We start from the raw sequence: 22,425 nt of genomic DNA, 5'->3' as shown, positions 1-22,425 counted from the left end.
ATGATCTCAAAGCCGTCGGTTGAGAGTTAAACAGTTCGGGATATATCACCTCTTCTTGGGAAATCCCTCTACGTGATACTTGTTTCTGAATTCCCATCATTTCAAACTACTCCGGAGGGGAGTATTCTCGAAAATCCTCGAACAGTTTAGCACGACCGACCGTATCATATGCTATAGCCAGGTCCAATGCTACCATCACTGGTCTGTGGTGCCGTTAATGCGTCACCTTTGAAGACTTCTTATCAGAAAGTCTTCTTAGAAGCCCGAACTCTATGAGAAAAACCCTACTTAGAATCCCGTTTTCTATAAGAAAGACTTGTTTCTATTAGAAAGCCTTCCCAGAATACAGATTTCAATAAAAAAATCCTCCTTGAAGGCCCGCTTTCTATTGAAAAGCCTCTTTCTATTACAAATCCCCCTTAAGCCGCTTTCTATAAAAACTGCTTTCTGTTAGATGTCCGTCCTCCTTAGAAACCCTCTTTCTATAAGAAAGTCTCGTTAGAAGCCTGCTTTCTATAAGAAGGCCTCCTTTGAAGCCCGCTTTCTAAAAAAGCCAGTTTTTTATTAGAAGACCTCCTAGAAACCCACTTTCCACAAAAAAAACTTGCTTTGGAAGAACTCTACCCACTTCCAGGCTTCAGGAACTACTACGGTGGCTAACGATAAGGTCCAAGCGCTTTTGGCAAAATCTGCAACATCATCCATCGTAAACTGTGGTGATTCTTCATCGGCTGGAAGAGATCTCAAACAACGTAGAACACTTGTCTCTGCCCGATCGCTATGTGGGTGCCCAATAAATTGTCGGCTTAAATAACCCGCGCACCACTTCCGATTTGTTGTCACAACCACGCCGCTAAACATGACATAGGTCCGTTCATCATTTTAAAACAGGATTCGATAACGTCTCAACGTTGTCCACAATTTATTACTACCCACGGTGCTCTTGAATCAAATTTAAATAGAAGGTGCTTACACCTGGGAAGTTTTTGCGAATTCTGAAACTACAATGTTCATAGATGAGAAAAATCAAAAAACAAAAAAAAAAATCGCAGGAGCGCTTTTTAAATAAATCGCGATTCAAGTTGACATTTTTAGGGGTTGTTTAGGTTTTCACGATTTTGCTCAGAAACCGCAAGTCCTATCAAAATGGAGCTAAAGAAAATGTTGTAGCTGTCAAAATTCTGTATAAGATTGACCTATACGGTATTTTCGTAGATTTTACCATTTTTGAGATATTGAAGTTCAAACTGGGACAATGCACTGACTGTATCGCCCCCTTATAAAACAATGTCATGAAGGGTGCGCCTTAACTAACTTTTAATGAAAACCGCTTACACAGGGGAAGTTTTTGTGAATTCTGAAACAGCAATGTTCATAGATGAGAAAAATCCCAAAACAAGAAAAAATCGATGTAGAGATTTTTAAATAAATCGCGGTCAAAATTCACATTTTTAGGTGTTTTTTAGGTTTTCCCGATTTTGCTTTGAAACCGCAAGACCAATCGAAATGGAGCTAAAGAAAATGTTGTAGATGTGAAAATTCTCTACAGGATTGACGTTTATGATTTCTTCTCAGGCTGTAAAATTTTTGAGATAAAGAAGCTCAGTTTACATTTTTAGATTTTTTTGCTAGGGTTTCGCGATTTTGCTTGAATACGGCAAGTCTTATCGGCATGGGACCTGAGAAAATCTTATAGCTGTGAAAATTCTCTACAAGATTGGCTTATGTAATTTTTCCTATGTTGTGCCATTTTTTTAGATATATAAGTTTAAGTTGGAAAATTGCAGTCATGACATTGTTTTATAAGGAGTCGATACAGAATTGAATTGGGTTTGAACTGTCCCAATTTCAACTTCTATATCTCAAAAGTTGTAAAACCTACGAAAATATCATTAAGGTCAATCTTGTAGAGAATTTTGATAGCTATAACATTTTCTTTATTCGCAGTTTGATAGGACTTGCGGTTTCCAAGCAAAATCGCAAAAACCAAAACAACCCCTAAAAATGTCAACTTGAATCGCCATTTATTTAAAAAGCGCTCCGGCGATTTTTTTTTTTTTTTTTTGTTTTTTTTTATTTTTCTCATCTATGAACATTGTAGTTTCAGAATCCACAAAAACTTCCCAGGTGTAAGCACCTTCCATTTAAATTTGATTCAAGAGCACCCTGTACCGTTTCCAATGTTGCAGTACTTCCGATCTTGTAGTCTGTTCCGTTTGTGCTAACCGACGAATTTATTTTGACTTCCATTTCAGTTTTTGGCTCAGGGGTCGCTAGAATTCGTACGACGAAGCTCATTCTCTAGGTATACGACAAACAGGAATATGCCGAGCAGCTGGAGCAGTGATGTTATCTAGGAATTCATCTCGGCTACCTGAACATTAGAGGAGTTGGATAGTTCTCTAAGTTGTTTGGTTTGTAAATTCTCTCAATCCTTGCTTATTGGCTTTCCGATGGTTAAGCAAAGCCCGGCTTTCAAAGGTTATGAAATCGGACGGTCCATTGATAGAGATGACAAACTAGGGAGGTGGTCCGACTCAAGGGAAATGACGGTTGCCGAGTCACATCATTCATTAGACCAGGTGACAACCCTGGATATGTCGTGCGAACTATGGTGTTCTCCTCTAATCCTGATGGGAGTGTCACAGTGCAATATTTGTAGCTATATATTTGTTCGGCCAGCGCTATGCCTCTCTAGTCATTTCTTAGGTCATCTCCTAAGACTAGCCGCAGCTGCAGCAGTGGTGTTATCTAGGAAATTCATCTCGGCTACCAGAACATTAGAGGAGTTGGGCAGTTCTCTAAGTTGGTTGGTTTGTGAATTCTCTCAATCCTTGCTAATTGGCTTTCCGATGGTTAAACAAAGCTCGGCTTTCAGAGGTTGTGAAATCGGAAGGTCCATTGATAGAGATGACAATAGGGAGATGGTTCGACTCAAGGGAAATGACGGTTGCCGAGTCACGTCATTCATTAGACCAGGTGACACAATGGAAATGTCGGGCGAACTATGGTAATGTCCTCTAATCCTGATGGGAGTGTCACAAAGCAATATTCGTAGCTATATATTTGCTCGGCCAGCGCTATGCCTATCTTGTCATTTCCTAGGGTTTCCTGCGTATTAAAATCTCGACCCTCACAGGGGCCTGATGTCAGGCGAAAAACGCAGCTGTTAATCGGCATAGTAGACAGACTCAGCAGTTCCGTTACGACGGTTGCACACTTGACCGCTACCCCCATTCACTCCAAGTAGAAGTCACCGCAGTCAAGTTCATGCGAAATAGGTCTGTAGTAGACAGACTGGTGCAATGGGATTGAAATTCCACCTCCTCCACTTCTCGCATGATACAAGAGCAGTACGTGTGTATCAATCACAACTCCGAAAACTTTTGGTGTTATTCCGCTTCGTTGCACAAATCTCCGCGTCTATTTCCTTCTCCGACTCATAAAATCCATAATCTCATTGATCTTCCCACAAAGATCATCGCAGTTAAATTGCAGAAATGTCACATCTCACTAAGAATCAAGTTGACGCAGCACGATTCAACATAATACCACCTATTTAGCCATATCTCAAATATCCCTCAATGCCTTCAACCCTAATAGAATCTACCAGGTTGGGTTAATAAACAAATCCTTAGTTGACTTACGTATCGGGAAACCGTACGTAGTATTTATTGTCAATTTAAGCTTAGATTGAGAAGCAAGTACCCTGAGGAAACATTCTGGCGAGTTTACGATGGGCGATTTCCGCCTTGCATCCAGAAGGTCTGCGGTTCAATCCCCGACCAGAACATCACAATTTTCGACAGTGGCAAATCCCCACAGTGTAATTTTGACTTACATTTTCTGAGTATTTCAGGACTCGGCGATTAAAAGTAGGTTCCATATCATTGAGCCAATATATATGGCAGAAGTCTCCCTTGTCCATTCGGAGATGTTGTGTGGAACATACATATTTATGTATGTATATCCCACCCTCTATGCGATCCTGTCGCCCGAAGACGGGTTTTCTCCCTTTATCCTATCTGTAATGAAACTACCCAACTACCCTAACTTGTTCTGAAGTGAATGTAAATCTTTTTTCTTTGTATTGAGGTTATATATATATATATATATATATATTTTTTTTTTTTTTTTTCATAATAGTATATAGGCTCCCCTTTACTGAGCTGAACTTTGGTCTTGCCACAGCACACTTAACTTTCCATAACAACTGCCTAGAATAGGTAACTGTTTTATGTATGAAAATGGTATTTCAAGGAGACTTCTATTAAATAACGCCTAAACGTATGCTTTAAAATTTGTCGAATTCCTTTACAACGTCACATATTTTCAATTATACCTTTTGTTTATACCCTCAGCCTTTAGGCTAAAGAGGGTATATACACTTTGATACGATGAAAATGTGCCTCATCGAAATAATGGTTTTAGACCCCAAGTATGTTTGGACGAAATGTGTTTCAGACAATTTGGAGTCGATCTAGCCATGTCCTGCTGGCTGGAGCGCACGATAACTCTCGAACGGATGAACCGATTCAGTTCAAATTTTGGCTTTCGTAATATTTTGCCCAAACTTAGTTTAAGTTCGAAGATGAGCTACATCGGTCCACTCCTTCCGGTACCTTCCACACAAAATTTCGAAAAAGTTCAGTTTAGGACCTGTTCACGAATCGCTTTGATTTTTGTTGAAGTAACTTCTATTCACTGTCCTCTATACGACAGTACAAGTTTCATCAGGGGCAAGTCCATACTTCCTGAGAAAATAGCCTGAAAGTTACGAAAAACCCCTATGACACCGTGTGTAGTGGTTGGAGCACAATATAACTCTTGAACGGATCTACCGATTCGGTCCAAAATTTGGCCTTCGTAATATTTTGTCCAAAATTAATTTAAAGTTCGAAGATAAGCCATATCAGTCTACTCCTTCAGGTACCTCCTTCCCAAGAGTTCAAAAATGTTCGAAAAAATTTGGCGCATGATAACTCTTGATGGTAGTGACCGATTTGGTCCATGCTTTACCCATCCAAGTATATATACCAAATATATATCAGCTTCGAATATGGACTACATTTGTCCACTCCTTCGGGTACCTCCCACACAAAATTTTGGATAAGTTCACTTTAAGAACTGCTCTGGAATCAATTTGGTTTTTGTTGAAGCAACTTTCATTCACTGCCTCAGTTACGACGGTAAAAGTTTTTTCAGGGGCAAATCCATACTTCTTGAGAAAACAACCCTAAAAGTGTAAAACACTCTATGGCACCATGTAGTGGCTGGAGAGCACGACAACTCCCGAACCGAATACTGAGTTGATCCACACTTTGTATATCGTAGTATTTATTCGAAAATTAGATGAAATTCGAAGGTGGTGCTTGTAGGTCCACTCCTTCCGGTACCTCCCCCACCAAAGTTCGATAGTATTAGCTAAAATAGTACACGCGATATTTGTCGGTCCATACGCTTAACATTTTCAAAACCCCTTCAATATATACGTTTTTGGGAAAAAAGTGTTTCAGGCTGAGGGTATATCTCTGTCGGCAAAGCCGACTGATCCTTTTTTACTTGTTTTGTTAATAATTAATTTTTAGTTTAAAGTTTTGTACAGTTATTGAGTTAACTAATTATGTTTTAAAGACGTTTTCACTTTATTAAATTTGTACTAATTTGTGAAAATTATTGGGCAATGTTGATGCCGTTGATTTTGAACTATAAACGACAAAATTTAGTTATTATTACGGATCTTTAATTGCCTTGTCATATTGGATTTGACAACTAACTCCGAAAACAGACACTGGAAGACATCCATTAAAAAAATGTTATGTCCTTGGAAGTTATAACAAAAGAAAATCTTGATTAGTATTCTTGCCCAAACGAATATTTGAATAAATACAACAATCAAGTATGTGATTCTGAAATTGGTTATTACTTCCGATATGGCAAGGGTTGGTACAAACCGGGTTAATACAACAGGGAATAAATAAAAGAAATATAGTTTTTAGTAGAAAAATCCTTTCCTCTTCCTAATCCCTTTTCCTAATAGATTACCATTCTACACACACACAATCATTACAAGTTACCTTTTGTGATTGGTTGAAAATATATATTCATAACCATCAGAAAGAAAATTTTTTTGTTAGTTTATCCCATCAATAACAAAAGGTGACTTGCAAAATGGCTCATAATCATAATCAAAGTCAATTATGTTTAGAATTTTACATATTTACATTTACATACATTTTATTTACTAACAAACATCTTTGTTTAGAAATGTGCACTTGTTTGAACAAAATATAAAATAAATATTTTAATATATAAAAAAATAATGAAAAAATGTTGTTTTTTATCTTCTTCTTTCTTATGCCAAACAAACATTTACACCCAACACAATAAATCACGTAACACCACTGCCAACCGCCACCACTATCTCACCACAAACAATGTTAAAATCGAATAACAAAAAAAAACTACTTTGGATAGATGACGTTATAGCCGCAGATGATGAAACCCATTGGCAACATCGTGTTAGTTCGGGTTTTGATCGTTTGGTGGCATTTGCCTCAACGGAGTTGGATAAGACCCGAAGGTCCATTGATAATGACACGGTGCCCTCATCGATTAGCTGTAATACCTCACCAGATTCGGGTATCACACACAGCAGCAGTAATTCGGAGGCTGCACGTACATTTCTTTCCACCTCATCAACATCATCGCAATTGGATTTGCCAATAAGCAGTGGTAGCAGCACCTCCAGTGGTAATAGCAGTTTTATGGGTGGTCATCTTAGTGGAAATCATCACAATCTTCATCATTCCTCCTCGTCGTCATCACATCCGGATCATTTGAGTGATAGTAGCATGAAGTCATCACATTCGGGGGATATTTTAAATTCATTGCCGGGCATGACATTGAAAAATTGCTCATCACCTCAAGATACCAGTAGTGCTATTGAAAGTCCACCATTATCGGATATGGGTTTGCCACGTACCCCCAGCCCCAGTGTTACCGTGAATACACCACCACCTGGCGGTTTAATGGTTGGTCATCATTTGGAGCAAGGCAGTGGTGGCGGCAATAGCCTAAAAATCCCCCTAAAATATCAGCGCAAATCCAAAACATCATTGGAAAAACACTACAAAAAGAAATTTTGTGAACGTAATTGGGAATATGATTGTGATGAAATATTGGCCTATTCCAATTCATCATCAACAGCAGCGGCCGATGCTGCAGGTAATACCACCTCCACCAATAGCAATCACAATGGTCCTTCCTTAATTGAAGGCAATTCATCATCGGGTGTGGATCAAATTGATGGTCTAATGATGGCAAATAATAACAAAGATTTGGATAGTATTAATCTACAACAACAACAGAATTCCGGGCAACAACAGCAGCTGCACAAATCGTCTAAATTCCGGCCCAAAGGTAAAGATTGGGATTGGTCAATGGATAGCAACAGCAGTAACATAAGTACAGGCCAAAAATCCAAATCCGCCAACGCCATGGATATGTTGAATTCTAACAACAACAACAATAATAACAACAGTATGATGTCCTCATCGTCATCAGGCAATAATAACAATAACAACAACAATCTAACCATACATTCACAAAAAGCTTCAATAATTAATTAGAAAAGTGTTAAATATTTGATTGATTTATATAGTATGCATATATTGAATTATCTATATTGTGTTTTTTGTTTATAAATAAATTACTAGTGTTTTTAAGTTTGTCTATTTTGTTTTAAACCCCCCGATTGATTTATTCTTTTAACTTAGTTAATATTAGCTTAAGAAACAAAAAAAAAATATGTAATATGATAATCTATAAACATTGTTAATGTAATTTTTCTTTATGTGTTTAATATTTAATTTTGATTTTCTGTTTTTATTTCTTTCTTTAAATTTTGTTTGTTTTAAACAATTTACTTTTATCTAATTTCACTTGTTTATTTTAATGTAAATTTTTTGTTTAGTAATAAATTAGTAACGTTTTTGTTTTCAAAAACTATAATTTCATCAATGATTTGTTTTTATTTCAACGGTTTATGGTAATTATTACTATTTTGTTTTTAATCATACTTATTTTTATGGCATTTAAATATTTTTGGAATATAAAATTATAACCTAACCTCAAAAGAACCTCAACATTTTTTATTAATTTACAACATGCATATGTCGTGTATTACACTCGACTAAATGTTTGTAAATGTAATATTTTCTTAATGGTTGCAAACTCCTGTTTGACATTGAAATATTTTGGCACAAAATATATAACCTAACCTCAAAATATAAATTTATGTTTTTTAAACCTTTAAATGAGAAAAAATAGTGTTTCATATTTGTTTAAATTTCTGTAATTAACATTCTGTTATTAAGATTTACAATTTCGTTTAAATAATTTGGCGTTAACAATTCATAGTCTAACCTCAAAAAATATTATATTTTTTTTTTCACCTCTACTCTAAACAGGGGAGCTGTTCAGGGACTTAATTCTGTTTCAATGAAAATGTGAAATGAACAATTTTATAAAGAAAAACTTATAGTACGGTTACATTAGAGTTTTTTTGCCGAGTTAGCCCACTTCATGAGGGCAATCCCACAGCAGCGGGTTCTTACGTACCGGATTGACCCGAACCCATTGTGTTTCGGCCAGCGGCTGCCAACACAGTATTAAACATATGCTTCTACATAGGTTTCATGCTGCTACAACAACAACTTCATGAGGATTTATTTGACGTTTGTGCTATGGAATTGACATTTGAAACCCAAACCCACTGGGTTAATCCACTTAAGTGTAACCGGGGTATTATAAAGAAAATATTTTTCATTTCAAATGTTCATAGAACAAGAACACAAGTCCAGGAAACCTCATTGGTGTCTTTCTAATATCTCGCAATGTTTATTTTTTTTTAATATTTTGGTTATTTCCTAAATACCAATAACCTAAAAATAATAGAACATTTGAAATCGAGGCTTTATTAGAGTTATCATCTAAACTTTTGTAATCGAAACAAATTACATTAACACACATACATATATTTCAAGAGCATCCCCGAAAGGAGACTTCTCTCATATCAATAAGTCCACGCCGATTCATATTAGCTCAATGATACGGGACCTATTGTTTATCGCCGAGTCCAAATGGCGTGTCTTACAACACCACTTTGTAGGGAAGCTTTTTCATGTCGGTAATACTCAGAAAATGTAAGCCAACATTACGATGGGATTTTCCACCGCTGAAAATTTTGTGTTCTGGTCAGGTATTGAAACGCAGACCTTCTGAGTGCAAAGAAGTGAACGTGCTGTCTTATACACCATGGTGACTTAAAACTAGTTACATTTAAATATTTCTGGGTGTAAAAAATTCATAACCTCAAAACCGTGAAAATGTTTAACAGTCGAAATGGCATATCTCGATCAGACTTGGGAAACGATGGATTAATATACGATGGGAAGATGTTTTGAACGTCCCTAGAATAACAGTTTTTAGTGCAATTCTGAGTGTAAAAAGTTATAACACCATATCCTCAAAAACTTTCAATTAATTTTTTTTAATTTATGCTGATCTCGCCTCGGGGTTTTACGCCACACCAATCTTTAGTACGAAACGTGAAGTGGTATAGGCCGACTTCCATATTGTCAGTTGCTTTGTATTCGTGCATGAAACTAGAGGTTCTTAAATCGATTTCCCCACTACCGTAATTTTATAAAATTACTCTAATATGGAACTCGATTTAAGAACCCCTAGTTTCATGCACGAATACAAAGCAACTGACAATACGGAAGTCAGCCATACTACCTTTGGAAGACAAACAAACAAAAAAAAAACATTGTTCCACAACATTCCATACAGGACAAGGGAGACTTCTCTCATATCAATGAGTGCACCCCGATTAATATTTAGCTCAATGATATGGGACCTACTGTTTATCGCCGAGTCCGAAAGTCCGAACGGCGTGTCTTAAAACACCACTTATGGAGAAGTTTTTCAAGGCTGAAATACTCAGGAAATGTCGCCAACATTACTGAGGGGTATTTTGCCACCGTTGAAAACTGTTTGATGTTGCCTGGCCGGGGAATCGAACCCCCGACCTTCTGCGTGCAAGGCGGGCGTGCATACCATTGCACCACGTTGTCACCCATTTGGAAGACATCAATATGTTTTGTGCCTATAGCGGATAAAAGGGCGTTATTCTGAATGAAAACTCAGCGTGTTTTTTTTCACATTTTCCTTTGTTGAAAAATACAGAGATAGAGAGAGTCAAAACTAACGGGGCAGTTTTCATTCAGGATAACCTCCTAAATGTCTTCTCTCTATAGAAAGTTTTTCGAGAAATTCTGTATACAATAGGCTCGTTCTAGGAAGACCTCAGAAGGTTTTTTTCTGACCACAGTGGAAGATTTTAAGAGGTCTTCTGTCAGTAGTGGAAGACCTTAAGGCGGGATATGTTCATATTTGTCTTTTTGTCTATAGTAGAGACGTCAAGAGATATTCCAATTATATAAGATGATCTCAAGAGGTGGCAGACCTCAACATTTCTTTCGTGTATAATGGATGACCCCAAGACCTCAAGAGGTTTTCAGTTAATATTAGAATACGTGAAGAGGTATTCCGTCGATAGTAGAAGAATCAGGAGAGAACCTTCTGTCCAGGGGAGAACCTTCTTGAGGTATTAAAAGGGGACCTCTTCAGGTCTTCCACTTTAGACGACAAACTTCTTGAGGTATTCCACTATAGAAATAAATCCTGAGGTCTTCAACTATAGACACAGGAAGTCATCTTTTATAAACATAAAACATCTTGAATTCTTCGACTACAGACCTAGGACCTCTTGAGGTCTTCCTCTATAGACAGAAGACAGCCTTCAACTATAAAGAAAAGACCTTTTGAGGTCTTGACCATAAATGGAGGACCTCTTGAGGTTTTCACTATAGACAGAAGACCTCTTGAGGTCTTTCTCTATAGGCAGAAGACCTCTTGAGGTCTTCCACTATAGTCCTTCATAGCAGAAGACCTCTTAAGGTTTTCCACTATAGTTCTCTATAGGCAAAAGACCTATTGAGGTCTTCCACTATAGCCCGCTTGAGGTCTTCCAGTAATGTCAGAAGAGCTCTTGAGGTCTTCCACTATAGAGAGAAGTTCTCTTGAAGTCTTCTCTATAAACACAAGACCACATGAGGTCTTCCTCTATAGACAGAAAACATCTTGAGGTTTTCCACTATAGACAGCGGACCTGTCAAGATATTCCTCTATAGATAGAAAACTTCTGGAGGTCTTTAACTATGGACAAAAGACTTCTTAACGGTGTTCAGGTATAGACATTGGACCTCTTGAGGTCTTCCTCTATAGACAGAAAACACCTTGAGGTCTTCCACTAAAGACTGAGGACCTCTCAACGTTTTCCTCTATAGACAGAAAACTTTCTGAGGTCTATCTCCATAGACAGAAGAACTTTTGAGGTCTTTAACTATGAACAAAAGACTTCTTGAAGATTTTCTCTATAGACAGAAGACGTCTCGAGGTCTTTCACTATAGGCAGAATACCTGTTGAGGTATTTCGCTATAGACCAAAGACCTCTTGAGGTCTTCTCCTTTAGACAGAAGTCCTCTCGAGGTCTTTCACTATAGGCAGAGGACCTATTGAGGTCTTTCACTATGGAAAGATGAACTCTTAAGGTCTTCCTCTATAGACATAGGACCTCTTGTGTTCTTCTACAATAAGCTGAATATCTCTTGAAGTCTCCACTATAGATAGAATGCCTCTTGAGGTCTTCCATTATTGACAAAAGACCTTTTGAGATTTTCTACTATAGGCAAGAGACCTCCTACGGTCTCCCACTCTCCTCTTAAGATCTTTCACTACGGATACAAGACTTCTTGACAGGACCTCTTAAGGTCTTCCTCTATAGAAAGAAAACACCTTGAGGTCTTCCGCTATGGACAGAGGATCCTCAACGTTTTCCTCTATATATAGAAAACTTTCTGAGGTCTATCTCCATAGACAGAAGACCTTTTCAGGTCTTTAACTATGGACAAAAGACTTCTTGAAGATTTTCTCTATAGACAAAATACCTCTGAGGTCTTTCACTAGAGGCAGAATACCTGTTGAGGTCTTTCGCTATAGACCCAAGACATCTTGAAGTCTTCTCCTTTAGACAGAAGACCTCTCGAGGTCTTTCCCTATAGGCAGAGGACCTATTGAGGTCTTTCATTATGGAAAAGTGACCTCTTAAGGTCTTCCTCTATAGACAGAAGACCTCTTGTGTTCTATAAACTGAATACCTCTCGAGGTCTTCCACTATAGATAGAATGCCTCTTGAGATCTTCCATTATTGACAAAAGACCTTTTTAGATTTTCTGCTATAGCCAAGAGAACTCCTTAAGGTCTCCCACTCTCCTCTTAAGATTTTTTACTACGGACACAAGATTTCTTGACAGGACCTCTTAAGGTCTTCCTCTATAGACAGAAAACACCTTGAGGTCTTCCACTGAAGACAGAGGACCTCTCAAGGTTTTCCTCTATAGACAAAAAACATCTTGAGGTCTGTCTCTATAGATAGAAGACCTTTTCAGGTCTTTAACTATGGACAAAAGACTTCTTGAAGATTTTCTCTATAGACAGAAGACCTCACGAGGTCTTTCACTATAGGCAGAGGACCTATTGAGGTCTTTCATTATGAAAAGGTGACCTCTTAAGGACCTCTTGTGTTCTTCTACTATAAACTGAAGACCTCTTGAGGTCTTCCACTATAGGTAGAATGCCTCTTTAGATCTTCCATTATTGACATTATTCTCCGGAAAAAATGAGGCCGCTAAAACAACCTATTGAAAAAAGAATCAAAACGATGCGGCGGAAGGAGCTAACTTTTCTCAAATTTTGTGTGGGAGGTATCCGAAGGAGTGGACCGATGTAGCCCATACTACAATCTGATACATGACTGGATAAAATAATATTATGCGTAAAGTCTGCACCAATCAGAAACTTCTGCGAGCATTATCTTGCGAATTTGATATTTTATTTGGTGCCGTCAGGTTTTCTTAATGGTTTTAGGCCAATATCTCAGGAAGTATGGACTTGCGCAAGAAAAAAGTTCTACCGTCGTAAAGGGAGCCGCAAGGACAACTTACTGACACAAATTTCAAAACCATCCGAGAGCAGCTCTTAAACTTCACTTTATCCGAATTTTGTGTGGAAGGAACCCGAAGGAGTGGATATAGCCCATATTCCAACTTCATACATTACTGGATGAAATAATATGATGTGCAAAGTCTGCACCAATCAGAAACTCTCTGCGAGAATTATCTTGCGGATTTGCAGTTTTGGTTGGTGCTGTCAGGGTTTCTTGGAGGTTTTAGGCCAATATCTCAGGAAGTATGGACTTACGCAAGAAAAAAATTGTACCGTCATAAAGGGAGCCCCAAGGACAACTTACTGAAACCAATTTCAAAACGATTCGAGAGGAGCTCTTAAACTTCACTTTATCGGAATTTTGTGTGGAAGGAACCCGAAGGAGTGGACAGATATATTCCATATTCCAACCTGATACATGACTGGATGAAATAATATGATGTGCAAAGTCTGCACCAATCAGAAACTCCCTGCGAGAATTATCTTGCAGATTTGCTATTTTGCCCCTGAAAAAATTGTTTTGGTTGGTGCTGTCAGGGTTTCTTTGAACTTTTAAGCCAATATCTCAGGAAGTATGGACTTACGCAAGAAAAAAATTGTACCGTCGTAAAAGGAGCCGCAAGGACAACTTACTGAAACAAATTTCAAAACGATTCGAGAGTGGCTCTTAAACTTCACTTTATGCGAATTTTGTGTGGAAGGAACCCGAAGAAGTGGATATAGTCCATATTCCAACTTCATACATTACTGGATGAAGTAATATGATGTGCAATGTCTGCACCAATCAGAAACTCACTGCGAGAATTATTTTGCGGATTTGCCATTTTGGTTGGTGCCGTCAGTGATTCTTGGAACTTTTAGGTCAATATCTCAGGAAGTATGGACTTGCACAAGAAAAAAATTGTACCGTCGTAAAGGGAGCCGCAAGGACAACTTACTGAAACCAATTTCAAAACGATTCGAGAGCAGCTCTTAAACTTCACTTTATCCGAATTTTGTGTGGAAGGAACCCGAAGGAGTGGACAGATATAGTCCATATTCCAACCTGATACATGACTGGATGAAATAATATGATGTGCAAAGTCTGCACCAATCAGAAACTCCCTGCGAGAATTATCTTGCGGATTTGCTATTTTGCCCCCTGAAAAAATTGTTTTGGTTGGTGACGTCAGTGATTCTTGGAACTTTTAGGTCAATATCTCAGGAAGTATGGACTTACGCAAGAAAAAAATTGTACCGTCATAAAGGGAGCCGCAAGGACAACTTATTGAAACCAATTTCAAAACCATCCGAGAGCAGCTCTTAAACTTCACTTTATCCGAATATCCGAATAGCCCATATTCCAACTTCATACATTAGTGGATGAAATAATATGATGTGCAAAGTCTGCACCAATCAGAAACTCCCTGCGAGAATTATCTTGCGGATTTGCTATTTTGCCCCTGAAAAAATTGTTTTGGTTGGTGCCGTCAGTGATTCTTGGAACTTTTAGGTCAATATCTCAGGAAGTATGGACTTACGCAAGAAAAAAATTGTACCGTCGTAAAAGGAGCCGCAAGGACAACTTACTGAAACCAATTTCAAAACGATTCGAGAGGAGTTCTTAAACTTCACTTTATCCGAATTTTGTGTATCGAACCCGATCTATTTCTAGAAGGAATAATACGATGTGCAAAGTTTGGACCAAATCGATTGATCCCTTCGAAAGTTATCGTTCACACCATTTTACAGACAAATTTTGAACTTTTGTGGGGAAGGTACCCAAAGGAGTGGACCGATATTGGCCCATCTTCGAACTTAAACTATGTTTGGACAAAATATTACGATACCCAAAATTTGGTTCGAATTACTTGATCTATTCGAGAGTTATCGTGCGCACCAGCCAGCCAGACAGACTCCAAATTGTCTGAAACGAATTTCGTCCAAACATACTTGGGGTCTAAAACCGTTATTACGATGAGGCACATTTTTGGTCGTATCAAAGTGTATACATGCACTCTTTCTAGCCTAAATGCTGAGGGTATAAAAAACAATCTTCTTAGGGTCACCCTAATGTATATGGGTACCTTTGTACATAAATACCGCAATTCATTCATAAAAAAATCATACAAAAATTTCATGTTTTGACGCCACTCCGACTCAAATTAAATACCGATTATGATATAAAAATAAATTTCCATAACTCACATACACATATAGAAAAAAATATTTAATGCCTTTCAATGTGCCAAACAAACATTTGTATGCAAATATAAAAATAACAACACAATTTTTATTAATTATTCTTTTTTTGCATTTACTTTTTCATTATTTAACAATTTTTATTTAAGTTTTTAGAAACAAAATGATTTCCGGTTTATAAAAAAATTTTTCAAAATATTAAAGTGGAAAAATATAAAAATTTAGCAAAATTTTTAATTTTTATATTGTAAATGAAATAAAAAAATAATAATATTAAACTTATGTGTAGTCTAATGAACCATATACATATATGAACAACAACCGAACACCAAACAGTATTGAAATTTATTAAAGAAGAAAATAGACAAAACAAAAATTACAATTTAGTGTAAAATCAAGAAATAGAAATATACAAAAATTACTAAAATATTAACAAAAGTAAATTACACAGTGCTATATAACTCTAAAACCACACGCTGAAACTTTCATACGAAACTTTCACATTATTTTGGCATTCTTAGGTCAAGTTCCCCAATACAGTAATTTCATAAAATTATTTTAGCATGGAACTCGATCTATGAACGCCAAAATAATGGGAAAGTTTCGTATGAAAGTTTCAGCGTGTGGCTTTAGAGTAAGTTAATTCTTATATACAAATATTGGCCGCCATAGGATGATCTGTTTTTCTCGTTAGTAAGTTATCGACTTTTTCAATTATTTGTTCCATTTACAGAAAGTGAATGTTGACCATTTATACCAAATAATATGGCCTTGCATTTTATGGGATTCTTTCTTTCATGCCTAAAAGTATGCAATTTTTTCTACTTTTCTCTTCTGTGGCACTGTGTAATTTGAACAAAAAAAAAACTAAAAATTCTAAAGAATTTTTTGACACCTCAGCGAAATATTACAGAGAATATTTATAAATAAAATATTAATATAAAATTAACAAATAAACAATTATTCCATAGAATTTTTCTTCGTTTTTTTCTAATAAACATTTTATTTTTTCTACCAGAAATGAAAACCCCAAAAGAAGAAGAACAAAAACCCAAAACGATAACAAAATACTTTAAACTTAAAAGCAAATAATACAAATCAGGTAAATTTTGTTTTGTTTATTAAAAAAATGAGGAAAGGAAATAGTTATGGCACAATTTTTTATAAAAAAATATATATAAAATACTTACAAAAAATAACATTTTAATTATATAAAACAATTACAAAAATTATACATACATGAAAAATATACGTAATAATTATAGAAACAAAACAAAAAACATATGAAGGATTTCAACATAAACTAAAGTAAGCGACAGAAACAGAACAACAACAACAACAACAATGTGCTATTAGATAATTAAAAAATATCCCCTAGAAATATCGATAAAAATAAAATACAAGTAAAATAAAATAAAAGGTAGTATTAGTAAACGAAACTATGGGAAATAATTTATAGAACAAAAATATAAACAGCTAAATATTCATTCACAATAAGGTGTATTATATAACACATTGATTTCACAAGTGGAAGTAACAAACATTCAAAATAATAACAAAAAATGCAATAACAAACACAAAATACATGAAACAAAGCATTAAATGTAGTTAATTAAACAATAAAAGACATTTTATATAAATAATAACATAAATAAAAAAAAATAATTTTTATTTCTTTTCTTTTATTATAAAAACTTTTATTTTGTACTTTTAAATTATAACAGATAAAAATGTAATAAATAAATACAAATAACAACAAAACTTTGTTAATATTTTGTCAGTTTTAAAATATAATAGTTAAAAATTTAATCAATTCTTTGAGATATTCATCCCCACAACCACTTTCCTTATGTAATATTATCCCGCCCCTCCCCCCCCCTTTCTACCATAATTTTTTGTTTCCTTTTTCTGTAAATATTAACTAAAGAATAAAACTCTAAAACATTGTAATTACTTACATTATTCTATATAAATATTAAAAATAAAATCACACACATACATAAACACTACTTTAATTAAACATATACATACATAATTAAATGTATATTATTATAATTATTAAATATTACTTATTTTAACCAACACACAAAAAACAACATTAAACAAAAACATTATAAATAATAATTATATTCAGTAAATTTAAACAATTAACAACAAAAACAATGATGTATCAAATAATTTAATTTAAAGAAAGATGAAAATAAAAAAACAGAAAGAAATAAATATATAGTAATGTGAAAACAAAACATAACATAATTCAATGGATGTTTTATTTCATAATGTGGGATAGATATATAGGAGCAGACTTTCTTTGGGAAAGGGTCTAAAAAAGCACCCTTTCTTTGGGAAAGGGTCTAAAAAAGCACCCTTTCTTTGGGAAAGGGTCTAAAAAAGCACCCTTTCTTTGGGAAAGGGTCTAAAAAAGCACCCTTTCTTTGGGAAAGGGTCTAAAAAAGCACCCTTTCTTTGGGAAAGGGTCTAAAAAAGCACCCTTTCTTTGGGAAAGGGTCTAAAAAAGCACCCTTTCTTTGGGAAAGGGTCTAAAAAAGCACCCTTTCTTTGGGAAAGGGTCTAAAAAAGCACCCTTTCTTTGGGAAAGGGTCTAAAAAAGCACCCTTTCTTTGGGAAAGGGTCTAAAAAAGCACCCTTTCTTTGGGAAAGGGTCTAAAAAAGCACCCTTTCTTTGGGAAAGGGTCTAAAAAAGCACCCTTTCTTTGGGAAAGGGTCTAAAAAAGCACCCTTTCTTTGGGAAAGGGTCTAAAAAAGCACCCTTTCTTTGGGAAAGGGTCTAAAAAAGCACCCTTTCTTTGGGAAAGGGTCTAAAAAAGCACCCTTTCTTTGGGAAAGGGTCTAAAAAAGCACCCTTTCTTTGGGAAAGGGTCTAAAAAAGCACCCTTTCTTTGGGAAAGGGTCTAAAAAAGCACCCTTTCTTTGGGAAAGGGTCTAAAAAAGCACCCTTTCTTTGGGAAAGGGTCTAAAAAAGCACCCTTTCTTTGGGAAAGGGTCTAAAAAAGCACCCTTTCTTTGGGAAAGGGTCTAAAAAAGCACCCTTTCTTTGGGAAAGGGTCTAAAAAAGCACCCTTTCTTTGGGAAAGGGTCTAAAAAAGCACCCTTTCTTTGGGAAAGGGTCTAAAAAAGCACCCTTTCTTTGGGAAAGGGTCTAAAAAAGCACCCTTTCTTTGGGAAAGGGTCTAAAAAAGCACCCTTTCTTTGGGAAAGGGTCTAAAAAAGCACCCTTTCTTTGGGAAAGGGTCTAAAAAAGCACCCTTTCTTTGGGAAAGGGTCTAAAAAAGCACCCTTTCTTTTGGAAAGGTTCTAAAAAAGCACCCTTTCTTTGGGAAAGGGTCTAAAAAAGCACCCTTTCTTTGGGAAAGGGTCTAAAAAAGCACCCTTTCTTTGGGAAAGGGTCTAAAAAAGCACCCTTTCTTTGGGAAAGGGTCTAAAAAAGCACCCTTTCTTTGGGAAAGGGTCTAAAAAAGCACCCTTTCTTTGGGAAAGGGTCTAAAAAAGCACCCTTTCTTTGGGAAAGGGTCTAAAAAAGCACCCTTTCTTTGGGAAAGGGTCTAAAAAAGCACCCTTTCTTTGGGAAAGGGTCTAAAAAAGCACCCTTTCTTTGGGAAAGGGTCTAAAAAAGCACCCTTTCTTTGGGAAAGGGTCTAAAAAAGCACCCTTTCTTTGGGAAAGGGTCTAAAAAAGCAACCTTTCTTTCGGAAAGGGTCTAAAAAAGCAACCTTTCTTTTGGAAAGGGTCTAAAAAGCAGCCTTTCTTTTGGAAAGGGTCTAAAAAGCAGCCTTTCTTTTGGAAAGGGTCTAAATAAGCATCCTTTCATTCGGAAAGGGTCAAAAAAGCACCCTTTCTTTCGGAAAGGGTCAAAAAAGCACCCTTTCTTTCGGAAAGGGTCTACAAAAGCACCCTTTCTTTCGGAAAGGGTCTAAAAAAGCACCCTTTCTTTTGGAAAGGGTCTAAAAAAGCACCCTTTCTTTTGGAAAGGGTCTAAAAAAGCACCCTTTCTTTTGGAAAGGGTCTAAAAAAGCACCCTTTCTTTTGGAAAGGGTCTAAAAAGGCACCCTTTCTTTTGGAAAGGGTCTAAAAAAGCACCCTTTCTTTTGGAAAGGGTCTAAAAAAGCACCCTTTCTTTTGGAAAGGGTCTAAAAAAGCACCCTTTCTTTTGGAAAGGGTCTAAAAAGGCACCCTTTCTTTTGGAAAGGGTCTAAAAAAGCACCCTTTCTTTTGGAAAGGGTCTAAAAAAGCACCCTTTCTTTTGGAAAGGGTCTAAAAAAGCACCCTTTCTTTTGGAAAGGGTCTAAAAAAGCACCCTTTCTTTTGGAAAGGGTCTAAAAAAGCACCCTTTCTTTTGGAAAGGGTCTAAAAAAGCACCCTTTCTTTTGGAAAGGGTCTAAAAAAGCACCCTTTCTTTTGGAAAGGGTCTAAAAAAGCACCCTTTCTTTTGGAAAGGGTCTAAAAAAGCACCCTTTCTTTTGGAAAGGGTCTAAAGAAGCACCCTTTCTTTTGGAAAGGGTCTAAAAACGCACCCTTTCTTTTGGAAAGGGTCTAAAAAAGCACCCTTTCTTTTGGAAAGGGTCTAAAAAAGCACCCTTTCTCTTGGAAAGGGTCTAAAAAAGCACCCTTTCTTTTGGAAAGGGTCTAAAAAAGCACCCTTTCTTTTGGAAAGGGTCTAAAAAGCACCCTTTCTTTTGGAAAGGGTCTAAAAAAGCACCCTTTCTTTTGGAAAGGGTCTAAAAAAGCACCCTTTCTTTTGGAAAGGGTCTAAAAAAGCACCCTTTCTTTTGGAAAGGGTCTAAAAAAGCACCCTTTCTTTTGGAAAGCGTCTAAAAAAGCACCCTTTCTTTTGGAAAGGGTCTAAAAAAGCACCCTTTCTTTTGGAAAGGGTCTAAAAAAGCACCCTTTCTTTTGGAAAGGGTCTAAAAAAGCACCCTTTCTTTTGGAAAGGGTCTAAAAAAGCACCCTTTCTTTTGGAAAGGGTCTAAAAAAGCACCCTTTCTTTTGGAAAGGGTCTAAAAAAGCACCCTTTCTTTTGGAAAGGGTCTAAAAAAGCACCCTTTCTTTTGGAAAGGGTCTAAAAAAGCACCCTTTCTTTTGGAAAGGGTCTAAAAAAGCACCCTTTCTTTTGGAAAGGGTCTAAAAAAGCACCCTTTCTTTTGGAAAGGGTCTAAAAAAGCACCCTTTCTTTTGGAAAGGGTCTAAAAAAGCACCCTTTCTTTTGGAAAGGGTCTAAAAAAGCACCCTTTCTTTTGGAAAGGGTCTAAAAAAGCACCCTTTCTTTTGGAAAGGGTCTAAAAAAGCACCCTTTCTTTTGGAAAGGGTCTAAAAAAGCACCCTTTCTTTTGGAAAGGGTCTAAAAAAGCACCCTTTCTTTTGGAAAGGGTCTAAAAAAGCACCCTTTCTTTTGGAAAGGGTCTAAAAAAGCTCCCTTTCTTTTGGAAAGGATCTAAAAAAGCTCCCTTTCTTTTGAAAAGGGTCTAGCACCCTTTCTTTGGGAAAGGGTCTAAAACAGCACCCTTTCTTTTGGAAAGGGTCTAAAAAAGCATCCCTTCTTTTGGAAAGGGTCTAAAAAAGCACCCTTTCTTTTGGAAAGGGTCTAAAAAAGCTCCCTTTCTTTCGGAAAGGGTCTCAAAGCGCCCTTTCTTTCGGAAAGGGTCTCAAAGCGCCCTTTCTTTCGGAAAGGGTCTAAAAAAGCATCCTCTCTTTCGGAAAGGGTCTAAAAAAGCACCCTTTCTTTTGGAAAGGATCTAAAAAAGCTCCCTTTCTTTTGGAAAGGGTCTAAAAAAGCACCCTTTCTTTTGAAAAGGGTCTAAAAAAGCACCCTTTCTTTCGGAAAGGGTCTAAAAAAGCACCCTTTCTTTTGGAAAGGGTCTAAAAAAGCACCCTTTTCTTTTGGAAAGGGTCTAAAAAAGCACCCTTTTCTTTTGGAAAGGGTCTAAAAAAGCACCCTTTCTTTTTGAAAGGGTCTAAAAAAGCACCCTTTCTTTCGAAAAGGGTCTAAAAAAGCACTCTTTCTTTCGGAAAGGGTCTAAAAAAGCACCCTTTCTTTCGAAAAGCACCCTTTCTTTCGGTCTTCTGTTTATAGAAGACTAGCAAATGCCCGCTACTTCGTATGCGGAAAGGAAACGAAATATATATATATAAACTATATTTAATACAGGAATGGTGAATACTGGAGATTCTGTTGTACTGAGACATATTTTTATTACCAACATTTTTTCGATTGTAGTCAGAATTAAAAAAAAAAATTTTGCCGTATCGCATCCCTACACAGCTACCATATTTTTTATTTCGAATTTCCAAAACTACGTATCATATTGCAAATTTCAGATTTGACTCCTGGTTTTACCCCTTCACTAACACAGCATTCTCTTCCAGTACGAATTTCCAAACACTAAACTTTATCTCACCCCTTCACAACAAAAATCAGCACATTCACAATTCAAGGTTCTAGCTTTAGCGGTTTCGCCCAGAACCCGAATAGGTCCATTAAATTTTCGGCCACGTTTTCGTATATCCCCATATAACGGTACCTCTCGAATTAGTGTATTTTTAAAGAAGAACAAATGTATATTGTCCAATTTTCTTTAAATTTGGACCTTGAATACTCAGAGGATATAGAAGTTTAATTTAAAAAATCTCCACTTCAATCCACGTTTATTAGAAGAGATATTTTGAAGATTTAGGTTTTTTTAGGATTATTTTAATATCAGGGGTAAATACCTTCTAGTTAACAAAATTGTAGCATTTTACCACGTTTTCAAATTTACATACCAAAGCGGTCAGAACAAAAAACCTTTTTTGAAAAGATACTTCACGTTTGACTACTTAATTTCAGTACATTATTTAGAAACTCCTTGGCGTTAACATCAAATCAATGGGGCAATATTCAGTACAATTTTTCGAACTCAGAACTTTGTCTCAAACTTTAGAGCGATTTTCATAACAAATATTTTCCATTTCGTATTTTTGTACAAATAGCGTATTTTTAAATTATATAATCCCAGCTTTGTTCCTACACCCAACACCAAATTTAGTACCTTAGCTATTTAAAATGGGTTTGTATCAACATGTTACCCAACTTTTCCTACACATAGGTAAACGTTTCA

The 22,425-nt window shown here is 36.4% G+C and overlaps 1 protein-coding gene across 5 annotated transcripts in view; it reads left to right on the top strand.

Moving 5' to 3' along the window:
* gpp (DOT1 like histone lysine methyltransferase grappa) overlaps nucleotides 1–8,022 on the top strand; it is a 215,274-nt gene extending 207,252 nt beyond the window's left edge. For all 5 annotated transcript variants that reach the window (XM_073977260.1, XM_073977223.1, XM_073977231.1 and 2 more), the window contains one exon: nucleotides 6,478–8,022. In XM_073977260.1, coding sequence (XP_073833361.1) covers nucleotides 6,478–7,631 — 1,154 coding nt within the window. In that variant the 3' untranslated portion in view covers nucleotides 7,632–8,022. The remainder of the gene's footprint in view (nucleotides 1–6,477) is intronic.
* Nucleotides 8,023–22,425: the final 14,403 nt, after the last annotated feature.

Source organism: Musca autumnalis, unplaced genomic scaffold (assembly GCF_047663935.1).
Source record: "Musca autumnalis isolate F117 unplaced genomic scaffold, ASM4766393v1 scaffold_1, whole genome shotgun sequence".
Classification (NCBI taxonomy): domain Eukaryota; kingdom Metazoa; phylum Arthropoda; class Insecta; order Diptera; family Muscidae; genus Musca; species Musca autumnalis.
The sequence above is the reverse complement of the archived record's forward strand: the minus strand, read 5'-3'. Positions and strand labels throughout refer to the sequence as shown.